General features: G+C 44.7%; 1 protein-coding gene across 8 annotated transcripts in view; it reads right to left on the bottom strand.

The window, feature by feature from the left end:
- Positions 1–13,459, bottom strand: part of LOC149340313 (rho guanine nucleotide exchange factor 11-like) — a 107,283-nt gene that overhangs the window by 73,038 nt on the left and 20,786 nt on the right. For 6 of the 8 annotated variants that reach the window (XM_089549058.1, XM_089549056.1, XM_089549054.1 and 3 more), the window contains 6 exons: positions 10,766–10,846; positions 8,680–9,012; positions 6,975–7,139; positions 6,509–6,580; positions 4,049–4,108; positions 932–1,036 (listed from right to left, as the gene is read on the bottom strand). In XM_089549058.1, coding sequence (XP_089405184.1) covers positions 932–1,036; positions 4,049–4,108; positions 6,509–6,580; positions 6,975–7,139; positions 8,680–9,012; positions 10,766–10,846 — 816 coding nt within the window. The remainder of the gene's footprint in view (positions 1–931; positions 1,037–4,048; positions 4,109–6,508; positions 6,581–6,974; positions 7,140–8,679; positions 9,013–10,765; positions 10,847–13,459) is intronic. The other 2 variants (XM_089549059.1, XM_089549057.1) reach the window with 2 other exon arrangements.

The following is a 13,459-nucleotide window of genomic DNA, read 5'->3' on the forward strand; positions in this document are numbered from 1 at the left end:
TTTCTCAACGTTGCTTTTTTCACTTGTAGCTAATTTTGCGTAACAGACGTCTTTGCAACAGTTTGGTTCACACTTGCAGTGCGTTTGTTTTGTTGCACTCCTAGGGCCATACTGCAGGTGAAGAGATTCTTTGTTGTTTAATTTTGCGATTTCCTGTATGAAATTTTATTAGTCTAGGCATTTCTGCAGATCCTGCATCACAAAAATTCAAAACTGAAAATTTGTTTTTTTGCAAAACAAAAAAAATTATAAGCATGTCTTGACCGGTAGCATACTTACAGAAACGCACTGAATACTGAACCAGCCTTCTGCTGGAGTGTCTTACTTATGCAGGCTTGTCACAAAATTCAGAAAAAAAATAAGCAGCAGACAACAATGCTCTTGAGATTAAGTAGTCAAAAAATTATTTCCAACATGCAAAATATTTCTTGTAAATCCATTAAGATGCAATTTTTTTTTCTGAAAGCCACAGCCCCCCGCAACTGTTCTGTGCAACATTCTCTCCCGATTCAATAACTGCCTTTTATTTTTGGTGCAACACAATGAACTCATGTCTGTTTTTATAATCTGTACCAAGTTCTCTTTGTCACTGAAAGGAAAATGACCCTACAAGCGTTTGCCATGCTGTGCTCTCCATGAAATGAGGCATCACAGGTGCACAACCCAGACGTTCAAATGTCCAGGAAGAATTGGAGTGTTCCAGATCCATGGTGTAATAATGCATGTCAGCAAGGCTTAAGTGAAGTAGGCCAGTGAAAGATTTATGCTGGCAGCAATGCTTAATCGGTGCATCCAATAGAATCATCTTGGTTCAAGCACCATCCTACAGCAATCGGAAAGAGAACCGACTGACACAGTTAATGGATGGTCAGCCATTCTTGCAACTACAGAAAGAGACACTGTTAAGGAAAAAAAAAAGAAACAGACTAACCAGCTCCGTATCCGAGGAGCGTTCCTCGTCGTCCATGGAGAGAATGCTGCTCTGCTGCAGCGGTACCCTGCCACCACTGGGCGGCACTTCTGGTGGAGTCCCGTACTGCACACACACACACACACATACAACCATTGGGCTCACAGCGGGGGCTTTGAAGCACGTGCAAGGGGACACTGATAAGTGTCTCTTCCTCCTCTGCAAAGTGACTTCAACAAAGTGAGATGAAACGGAAACAAAAGACACTTTAAGATCGGTTCATTACCTCTAATTGTCTTCGATGTACACATGAAAAGAAAAAGTACAAATAGCACTTGTGTAACTTGCACCTGACTAACTACTAACAACAAAAGCTGCAACACACTGAAAACAGCCACAATTCCTATTTTCGAAATATTCTTTATTATGACCCCTAAGAGCAAGTTAATGCCTTGCTGTAGGGATGGTGTAACTCTCTGTGGCATTAAAATTCTCCACACAATTTGCAAACCTGTATCTTGGCATGAAACTGCTATGCTTTTTTGCTGCCTTGACTTCCTCAGCTGCTGAACTTTTTCTGTTGTTCACAACTCTTCCCCGAATGGACAAAATAAATTAACCTAATCAGTAACTGCCTGTTCCCGTTCCACAGAAGGTTCAACAAGGCTGCATATGCTTTTTACTTTTTGTCCACATTACCATGGCCAAGAAATGGTCCTCTGAGGCACTTAGGCATGAAGGCAAAAAGAAGGAGCAACTGTTACAACGCAATCCACTTAAAGATTTAAAACATTCTAGACAGCACCATGCGCAAGCTAACTTAAAGCTCAACTTTAACGCCCGCAGATGAATTCATGACAAACTACTTATTGCTGGACATACTTCAGTGCCTACAGCCAATTATAAAGTTTAAATATTATAACAATAACGTTTCCAATTGATTCAGTATGCTTGTCCCAGTACAAGAACCTCCAAGTCGTTCATTATCAATCTGAATCATCGTAGGAGAGATGGCACTTGTAAGAAGACTGAACAAATCTTCCATGCTTAAAAGACAACACTTGCTGGCGACCTGTTTCCTCAAAAAGCTTGGCACTGTGCTCACAATGGAACCAATAGGCAGTTGCAGTAACTGTGAGCAAACCTCCATGGCATGGCAACATGATGCCATGTCCCTCATCTCTGTATGTTTGCTTCTTCAGGAGCTACGTGATGCCAGGATGCACCTCGCAGCATTAAAAAAAGAACAGCAGTACAAAGGGTGCAGTGCTGGCACAGCCCTGGTGCAATGTGGCATAGCTTTGGCAGTGCAAACCAAACTACAGCAAAGCTACGGCAGTTTCACGAAGCAGCTGTGGTGCAGTCAGTGCGGCGGCAGCAAGAGCAGTAACAACTGTCACGAGCTGGGAGGGGAGTAGCTACAAGTACAGCTCACTATGCTGACACAGCCAAACTGTCGGTTTCCTGGGACCTGGCCATAGCTTAGATCAGCCTTTCGCACCTTTAACCTGCTTCCTGCTACTCCATCAGGACTTGGTGCAACGTTAATGGTCCTCTCACTCTTCCTCTCCATCGTTACGATCACAGTTGGTGACGATTAGTTGCACACAAAGCTATTATATCACTGAAAAATGTTAAAAATGGTACAAACAAACAAAAGGACTTAATCAGGCACAAAACGAATGTCTGTTCTATTTTAATTGTCTATAAACAATGCATCATATGCAGCTGCTATCAGCATGTATGGAGTCTCCAATAACCAAGCGTACCTACGTTAACTTTGGCCTGGGGCACAGTTACAGCAGTCATCCTATGCCATTGTCACCTCTGAGCTTTGTCAAGCCCCATTTCTTTGTCTGAACCATTTTAACATTCAAACGCAGTGTACAGAAAGTAACCCATTAAAAGATTAAATCGTATCTCACTACTGGTTGGTGGTCGGTTATTAGTATATGGGTAGGGCCGTTTGTTTTCAGGTAAAACTCGACTTTACCCCATATTTGCACCCTGAGCAAATTTCTTGAAAATTTGGTTAAACCCAATTTCTACCCAAAAAGAGGCCTTCTAAGAAACTTAGTTTCCATGTGGACAAAGCTCAAGACAGTGCAAGAAAATTAGCGGACATCTTCTACCTAAATCCAGAGGGGCTTTTTTCAATCAAGTGATCATTTTACACTCCCTTTAAGGCTTTGTACTTATGATAGCGCTTAATTTGAGGCCAACTGCAAACAGTACATCTCAGAAGGGAAAAGCAAATGCGTAAGTACTGATCAGACATCTCATTGGCATCACTGTATCAAATGCTGCCCACACTAACGGCATCCTGCTAGAAGGCTATTCTGTGTTTAAAATGATTGCATGGACGATGAATGAATACTGGGCACTGAACAAAGGCAGACTGGTGTTTAACAGATGCAGAAGTGCTCCACAGTAGATGAGAATGTGCGCAGGGAAATAATTGTAATAAATGAGAAAGAAAGAAATATTAGATTTCATGGAACATTTTCAGTGCAACCTATTTCTATATGTTTACAAAGCATTGTGCAAAAAATGAAGAGTTTTATCTACCGCATGAAAATGAGCGCATATGTTGAATTGTCTTCTGCTACAAACTACGGCCCGATAAAACCCGAATTATGAAACCTTTTGCTGAATAACCCAATTTTTGTCCAAATTTCAGCTAAAAAAAATATCGCCCGATTTTTACCCCCCCCCCCCCCCCCCCCCCCCCCGAATTTCAGAAGAAATAAAACCCAAAAACAAAGGGCCCTATTTATGGGGTTAACATCCCAAAGTGACTGATGTAGTGGAGGGCCCCGGACAATTTCGACCACCTGGGGTTCTTTTAACGTGCAGCACTGACATCGCACAGTGCATGGGCCTCGTATCTCTCGACTGGAGGAACCTCATTACCACCAGAAAACAGCTTTCACTGCAGCAAGGCAAGGATGGTCACTGCCCAAATGCCCTGAAGTTACTGGCCAGGCGTACACAGCTGAAAAGAAAGCTAGCACTGACTGCACATTTGACCGAGACACGATGGCTCCCTGTGGCTGGACACTGGCAGGCAGACAACAAGTGTCCCTGGTCTGCACATTACACTGCATTCTGGGATGGGATGGGAGAGGAGGGGGTTACCTGCAGTGGTCGCACTTCGAGGCTGTCGTCCAATCCGGGAAGCTCCCCTTCCAGGAACCCCTGCCATCACGGGGGGGGTTAGCAGCAGCAATGTGAGGATGGGCAGGGGCAGGCAGGGTGGGTGGGCACTACTGTTAGAGCCTAGGACAAGCCATGCAACCCTGTCCCACCCTCAGGCATGAAATCAAGCTGCATTCATGTGGACTATGCAGAGGTACACAAGTCTGCATCCTCACTGCATATTTATGCTCGCTATGCTAGACAGCTTAACAACTTATCATTTACAAATTATTATACTGTTCTGCACCTGGATACTGTCAGTGCCAAAAGATTTCAGGACGTGTGATCTACAAAAAGTTTACTTCTTCAAAACCTAGGCATAGAGCCTGCAACCGAGAAGAGCAGCGTATATCAAAGTGAGCAAGTTAAACATCCAGGATCAGTACCAAGACTGTGCAGAATTTCTCGATGTCAGCAGCTGATATAAACTCTGCGCAACCAATATTTCAAGAAAAGCTAATGCTGAATCAACAACACTGGAAAGGAGAACAGTATTAGTTGGGTAATCAGTTAGCTGCAGCAGAATGCAGTTACACTGTTAAATACGCGTGTTAAGGCCGAAGCTGTCACGACATCACCAGTATGACACAAGCTGCCGCTCAATGTTTAAGGGACCGACAAAAAACTTAAACCTGTCAGGAGACTGGAGGGAAATAAAAAGATGCTGCCTCGTATTGTTATAATTGAACACTGCATTATCAAAGAAATGAGGATTCATAATTTTAATCTAGCATTTAAATATAACAAACTAAAGAGCCATGTTGTGGCGAAACCTAGCATTATTCGTGTATCCCACCACATGTCCACATCTCAGTAAAAGTTTACCAATTTGTTGTTACGTGCACAGTTTTTTTTCTGTTTCCTCTCAAAAGTGTTCATCTTTAATTACAGTTTATGTTCTCACCAGAGTTACCCCTTCAACGAAAAGGAACACCCCGTACGCATCGCCGATGAAGTGCTTTTAGCATCTGTCACTAGGTGGCACCGGTATTTTGCATTTCTTGGGTGAAGCAGTAAACTCAGTCCACTAAAACTTATGCTGGCAGGGCGTATGTCACTTAGCCGTAACAGCTTTGGGTATGGAAACTCAAAAGAATGCTACTCTACACTAAGACTGTCCAATTACTGTCTGGTGGATGAGATTTATATTAGGACTCGGTGCATCACAGTTGCCGGTGGGCAATCACCATCGTACTTGCTGACCATGGTTTTGCAGCATCGGGATACATAAAATGGGTGCATCCATCGACAGAAAAATTTCAAGTAAAGATCTTCTACAGTGTTTCTAACAAAACTACCATGGAATCGAGCATTTTAGACAGTAAGTTTTCGATAGCGCCATAAAAAATTTGGTGCTTAAAATTCAGTACTTGGCCCCGTTAAATGTGTCTAAAAACTGCATTCACATTCACAACGGCAGCTCAGTGATTTTGCACACTAGTTAGGCATCATTTGACAACCATGATCAATTTTCGAAACAGGTGACCCAAACTGCTTTAAGGCAATGCCAGTTTTTTTGCTTGGTCCACAAACAAGTGCACACCCATGATCCTATTCTTGCCATCCACCTTCCACCATTTCACCCCCTAGTGATGTCATTTCATACCAATCGCTACTACTGCTTAATATCACTCTTTCTTTTTTCCGTGCTATGAATGAGACATGCCACTAACATAAGTGACTGCTTTGCATGTGCAGATGTATATTCTCCCTCACCCATCATGCCACCACCATGACTACCACCAAAACAGAACAACTGCACAGCAATAAGCATTGCCGAGGGCATGGGTGCCACGTTGATGTCTGTGCAAAGCGTGTGAGTAAATGTGATTTTGTCAGTCTTGTTCCTTGACTGGATATACCAGGGGACCCCAAGGAAGCCAAATACAGGCTTGCTAGTGTTACTCGCTTGATGGTCTACAACCTTTGAAGGTGTTGTACAGTTGCTACTACAACCGGCAAATTAAAACTTTTTCACAAATGCCACCTCAATGTCACCTAAATATGCACCACTCCTAATACAAACTGTACTTTTCAGTACAGCACATGCAGCAGAATTATACTGAAGCTGGGCAATGTCACGATAGCAACCGTCAACCCGACATGTACGCTTGTAAGTAAACAAAACATTGAGAACTGCTCATTCAAAGATATTCCTTGCTCTTGGAAAGCTATTGCTAGTTGAAAATTATCGCCAGAAAAAGGTGGAAGCGCTATGCAGTAAACTGGGTGCACCCTTTCTCTCCCAAAAAAGGAATGAACATGGATGCATTTTTGATACACTGCACCCAACTAGCACAAAGCCCAAACTGCTCATCTGCAGCTTTCTCAGCTGGGAACTTCTTCCACATACAGCTGCCACACACTAACACACGGAGTGTCACAAAGGCAAATGCTTGCCTCTTCCGATGTGTTGTCAGCATCCTCAGTCATGTCGTCGCCTCGCCATCCCTCCAAAATCTCACTCGGGTCCTGAAAACAAAGCAGGAGGCTGCATTTAGCCGAAATCACCCACATGTAGCAGTGTTCATAAACTCATCGTGTCTTCGGCTGTTGGCATTAGAGGACTTTTCTGTGCACTCGTGCAGTGCCACACACTCGGCTGGCCGCCACTCATGCAGTGCCGCATGTTCGGATGGGACAGGCATGACACAAGTGTGCAGCACTACAGAGGCTGACAGTGGCGCACAATGCAAATCAAGACGAACATTCATATAAATAGGGCTTTTCTTATGCTGTCCAGCAATGTTGAAACACAACTTCTCATAGGTGGAGAACACTTGTCCGTAGTGTACCTGGATAGAGTCCAACAACAGAAGAAAGCAATAAAGAGAAGCGGAGAGAGGAGTGGAAGACGGCCGCTTACTCGAACAGGGGTCACTGGGGGATCATCCGTGCATGAGGAGGAAGGCACGAGACCCAAGTCGAGGCTGGGACCCATGGGGGGCTCCTCGACCGGACCTAGGGTGCCCTCAAGTGTGCACAGCAAAGTTTCAGGGCTCGACCGCTGCCGCAGATGTGTCGGCACACTCTGAAAGATGTGCACAAGGCCTCCATGAGCACTTATCTGATACAATAGGCTGAGTACTTATCCGACACAATTGGCTGACGCAACCAGGGTTCCACAGAGCTCACATTGCCACAGCACTCAGCAATTCCCATTGTCAAATAATAACAGCAAAGAATTCACATTTACAGCTTGCAACGGGCTTTACAAACTGAAAATTTCGACGATCTGTTTAAAATTAGACAGTTATGAGTTACTTTCAAACTTTTGTGCAGAACTAATGTATGTCGACGATAAAGTTTGTGGACAAAGTTCAAATTCATTTTAAATGCTGCTGTTAGGTATCAATGCCATGATATGAAAACCACCACTTTGGATTTGCCACTGGTTTTGCATGGTTTGGTATGCTTTGGCATGTTAACTAGCATCACCTGACATCGCATTCTAGAAACTGTCGCAACAGATAGCACCTTGGTCCGCCCCTAGTGACAGAGTATGAATTACAAACACTGTTCTTGGTAAGTAAATGCAATAAGAGGAGAGTTGTGCGAGTGGAAAGAGTTAATAGTATTCTAACACTTTTCACCATGATTGGTCATCAAAAAAACTAATTTAGATACCCAGTGCATCTCACTATATTTCTGCACCTGTCTTGCGATAACGAAAAGCCATCAATCACATTTGGTTTTAAAGCTTCGTAAACTAGAGTGCCACTGCAAAAAAACCTCATAGCAAATGAGTTCCAGGACAATGGCAGATTCTAAGCACGCAGTCATTCCCAATGACGTGAAAGCTGCACCCTGTCCCGTCCATCGCCCTCTAATGCATAAACATGTGGATCTACTCGAACAGCATAACCACATTCGGTAGGCCTGGCCAAGCAAAAAGAATGAAAAATAATAGGCTCTGCCTGCACAGCTTCCGCACAACAGACTTAGCATAACCACAGGTGACACATTTTGATAGTGGCCAATCCCCAGCCCAAATGGCTCTTAAGGCTTCGGTCCGCCTGGTCAACATTGTTTGTGGGCAGCCGGTAAAAAATGGTGCCAACATAATATTGTCACGTTGTAGTGACGGCAGTCCAGCGGTCAGGAATTTAACAACAAGACTTGGAAACGAAGCTCTTTATTTGGGCTGACTTGCGCCCGCAAAAGAACTGAATCACTCGGCGGCGGCGTAAGCAACAAACGTGCTCGTCAATCGTCGAACTAAGAATACCCGCTGCTAGCGGCATCGTTCAATTTAAAGCCGGCAAGGAAACTTCGAGATAACAGGTCAAGATCATCTAGAGTAATCTGGAAACACGTAGATGCAGCTGTTCATGGCTGTGAACAATCGAGATTAGACCGGTCGCTTCTCGCGTCACGAACAAAAATGATAACACCCCTTTTCTGCAGCCTTGAGAGTGAACGAACAAACACTACAATGATACGTGGCAATATGAAGCTGACAGCAAGACTGTCTATTTTAAGTCCATCGTACAGACATCACCGTGATTTTGAGCCTGCACCCATTTCAATAACAGCACAAAGATGAGACAGCTGTAATGCACCACACTTACCCAGGGGCTGGGACCTAGTGCATGCGATAGGTTCTCGAGAGAGGCCGAGCTCGCAAGGGGTCCAGAACGAGGTCGCCCCCCACTGCCAGAGGAGTGGGGCGCCACGTGGAAGGAGCTCGAGCGGAGTCCTTCGGGGCCCTCCGTACTGCGGCGAGCTTCTATGCTGCCCCTCGACCGCGGCGCACCGCCCACAACAGCAGCTGCCTCCGATCCAGGGTTCGACCCCCTCAGGGCCAGCAGCTGGCTCTCCAAGTGGGTGATGCGCTTACGCGCGCTCTGCATCTCTGCCTGGCATTTCTCGGAGGACGTCTTGCCATACTCCTGCAGCAGTTGCTGGTGGGTGGGACAGAAGAAGGGCATACACCGGGCTCAAGTAAACAGCCCCCCACAATCGTACAACTGTCCTTCACCAAACCAGTTCCTCCTCAATACAGTGAGGGAGAAGAAGGAAACGAAAATGCCAAAGCATTCACTGCCCTTACAGATAAGGAAAGATGACAAAGGAGGCAACACATGGAGAGAAGAGCTTGATAAATCATGCGGCCACTTGACCTCAACTTGTCTACAGGCCCAGTGAAATCACCTGAAGTGAAGTCACGAAAACAACCTACTTCAAAATTGACCAGAGCAGACAACAACACAAAACTGTCCAACTTGGCAGAAACCAGGATGAACAACGAAGCCTACAGTAAATCTCTATCAAAGTCTAAACCTGTGAACCCTGAAAAACTCCAAAGAGCACCCTTTCAGAGTGTTGGGTAGTTACTCATCACCAATGTCAACGTACACGCCAAATGCACAATGCTATTTTATAGCAACGGGATCAAAAGTAAAAAATTAGGGGTGCGCGAATATTATAAATTCCTAATACATATCAAATGTGTTTGTTATTCGGTTCATATCTGATCCGAAAAATGGAGTCCGCCTACCGCAGGCGCTGATTGGTCCCGATGCTGCAGGCACGCACGTAGCTGCCGGGTACGTGGCGCTATCTGGCGACGTCAAGGAGATTTGTGCATGCATTGGCTGCGCGTGGGCTCCCGGAACTCAGGTACCGGTACCGGTAACGGAAACACGGTACACGGTATGCTAAAAGTGTCTAATAACTTCAGCCTGCACTTCAGCGACCTCAGCCCCACAGACGTCAAGTAGTTGGAAGTTGACTGGCATAACCGGAACTTTCGCCGGGCGAGCATACGAAGACTCAAGGTGCTTTTTACATTGCAAACTGCCTTGTACGATCACCGAAAATCATGCCATCATAGTTTTTCATCGACCGTGGCGATCATCTGACCAACCTTAACAGCTCCTTCAAAAGTTAACTAGCATTTGGAGTGGCACTTGGAATTCCTCTGTTGTTCCGCGCTTGTAAATCGAGGTGCGTCAAAACCACGCGGGCAAGCACAGCGCATAGACGCGAAGCGCCATGATATACCGAAACTCCTCTGGCCGCCTGTGGCACCGCTAAGTATTGATTTTCTTTGCTTAAAACATTCAGTTTGTCTTTTGTCGGTCTTCCTTGTGTGATAAAAGCGCACTATTGGTTTCAAAACAAAACTTACTTCAGTATTCAACCGCGTAACCTTCGTTTGTCAGCCTCAGTGATTTGTGGCTTCTCGTGTCAAAGCTCTTGTCCTATGACGTCATCACGCTTGTACTTGCGAGTTTGGCCTGTGGCGGCAATACCTGTATTTTGGTTCTTGCTCTTTTCTACTTTACAAGAGCTTTGTTGCCAGTATGAGTGGTGTTTTTGTAATCAGGAGCGGGTAATTTATCGATACAAGCCAACTTCAATTTCTCCTCAGTGTCCCTTAAACATTTTTATTGTTTCACTATATATAGTGGCACAACTGTCATCCTCACTGATTTCTTTTACCACTATTCTTATCTTTACAGAAACGAGAGGAATAAAAAAAATATTCAGCTTGCAGCACTAGATGAAAGCTCTCTACGCACCCCGAATATATTCACCGGGCAGCATTTGCTCCTCGCAAAAAGTCACTACATCTGATGCCCTAGAAGTCGTTTTACAGACATTTTGGAGGAAAAGCCCGCATGACGTGGTGCTGGGTTACCACCTACTCACCATCAAATAGGCCTGTTCCTTCTCCAGCATCTTCTTGATAGTCAGGTACGAGATGTTTGTACACTGCTGCTGTTTCTCCAGCTGCAAGGAAAAGCAGAATGAGCTGTTTGTTGCACACTGTCACCACAGTGGGCAATACTGCCCATAAAGCAACAACCATTGGGATTCCTTTCCTCCTTCCTCATCAAGGGCCTCCTTTACCAACAAACAATGCAGACTGGCTCGCAAGCAGTCAGTCCAGTTGGTTTAAAACCAGCAAAATCTTAAAGGGACACTGAGGAGAGCTCTATTAATATTTTTTTTATAGCAAAATCCGATAGTTCGGCATTTCATGGCTTTGTTGCCACTTGGCCGGCAGCGAAAGTTGCATTTATTTCTAAGAAATTTGGATTCGAAGTTGAAAAAGTTTTTCCCGCCGCTCTGATTCAAACTTGGGATTCTCCTATGACGACACAGGACTAAGTGACGTGAAACACGACGTAACGCAGACTCCGTGATTTCTGGCGGCCAGCAGTGCAGCCCAGCAGCAGCCAAAAAGAAAGCTACCGCCGGCCGCACGTTGAAGGCATCTATCGGATATTGCGGCCATCGCTTCGTTTACGTTTGCACTAGCGTTTTGCCAGCGTTACAATGGATCCCGTTCTCGAAGTCGTCAACGAAGTTCTCGCAAATAGACACCTTTAGCATACCGTGTACCTTGTTACCGTTAGCGGAATACCGGGAGCCCGCATACCGCCGTGAGCATGCAGGCGCTGATTGGTCCCGGCGCTGCAGGAGCGCGCGTAGCTGTCAGGTACGTGGCGCCATCTGGCGACGTCAAGAAGATTTGCGCATGCATTTGCTGCGCCTCAGTGATTCGCAGCTTCTCGTGTCCTAGTGTTGCTAGAACTATTGGTTCTAGCAACACTGTTTTATCCTATGACGTCATGAAGCTTGTACTTGCGAGTTTGGCCTGTGGCGGCGATACCTGTATTTTGGTTCTTGCTCTTTTCTATGTTACAAGAGCTTTGTTGTCAGTATGAATGGCGTTTTTGTAATCAGGAGCTGGTATTCTGTCGATGCAAGTCAACTTTAATTTCTCCTCAGTGTCCCTTTAATAGAGGCCAGTGATCTGGACCTCATGTACTGCAAAAGGGGCACTAATGCAAATTTTTAACCCAGCAGCCTACAACAGACTCAGCTTTGCAATCCAGAATTTTTATGGTGATTTAAACATTTTGTTTAGCATGCAAAACGCAGAGAAAGGGGGATCATCAGGCAACTTTATCACATACTGCATGAGCTATGCCCGAGAAGAATGGCTATATTATTTCAGTCCCATTTGGCTGGTCGTGTTGGCTTAGCTAGCCACTGACGCTGCTAACTAGGCGTCTTGACCAAACACTGCCAAGCACACACCTTTCCTAGGACCCAACACTCTTGTTATGACATCATGGGTGGTGTCAGATGGACTTACAAACAGCTTCACAAGGTACAGTTCTCACACAAAAAAAAATACGGATCTTCACATGCATGAAAAGAAGCAAGCATGTTGCAGATACTGTACAGTCAAACCTTATTATAACACACATTGATTGATACAGGAAATTTTAAAATAAAACAAAGTAAAAGCAAGGTTTGGTTGGTCCACGTGTTATATTTCAATGGGAGTTCAATTTGTATAATGAAGCAAAAAATTCAAGATTTGACGTGGTACTGGCTTATTACAAAGCAGTTCTTTGAATTTGCACGGTCCAAAAGAGGTGAATGAGCAGAGAAAATCTCGAAAAAAAAAAAAAAAGAACACAACTTCCTATTATTTCCATCGCCCACTCCAAAAAATTGTTAAATCGTCTGCATCTGCTGCACACTGGTGCCAGCTACACACCGCAAGAAAAACAAAAAAAAGCACCACCAGACAAACAAGCACATGATCAAACCATTGGCCATCACTCCATCGCTTTCTCACTATGCCGCACTAAAGAGCATCTCCCTGCAACCTCCCAGCTGGAACTTTGGTTAGCGATGGCAGTTCTCGTAACGCTGAGCAGCACGACAATGTGACTAGACAAGAACTACTCTTACTCATGTCCGTTACTAACTTTGGAGGCCCCCCTCAAGCGATCACAGCGGACGCCCCAACATGTGGTTTGCGGCTACGCCGATTCATTCAATGCCTTGGGAGTCCGCACCCTGACTAAGTAATCTCACAGTCTGATACCACATTCAGCTTGTGAACACACCATTACCAGCCTTTGCATCAAGAGTATCTGCACCACAAGCAGCAGCCATGTTGCACTGCTAGTGCTAACAAACATAGTGCTAACAAACAAAGATGTCACTTTAAAAAAAAAAAATGAACTGCCCACTTGCCCACAGTTTTTCTTCAGGTTACAAGATGAGAGAATTTTTCATTTGCCGCCACAGATCACAGATCACTTATAGCAAGTGAACAAATTCAAAAATTGTGCTTTTTTGTAACTTCATGTTCTCCGTGTTTAAGCATCCATTAGTTTTGTTTATGAAAACTTTGGTGCCTACTTTTAACAAACATCTTTTTGCTGAAAATTTTACTCGCAACAAGGTTTAGCTATACTCCAGCTTTTGGAAGTGACTGGATGATGCATCAAACTGTCATTAATGCTACGGAATCAACAACCATTTCAGGATTACTGCACTTTATCACCACCTCAGTTGAATCCCAAATACGCTGAA

This window comes from Amblyomma mixtum, chromosome 6 (assembly GCF_055824585.1).
Source record: "Amblyomma mixtum isolate Tamu chromosome 6, ASM5582458v1, whole genome shotgun sequence".
Lineage (NCBI taxonomy): Eukaryota > Metazoa > Arthropoda > Arachnida > Ixodida > Ixodidae > Amblyomma > Amblyomma mixtum.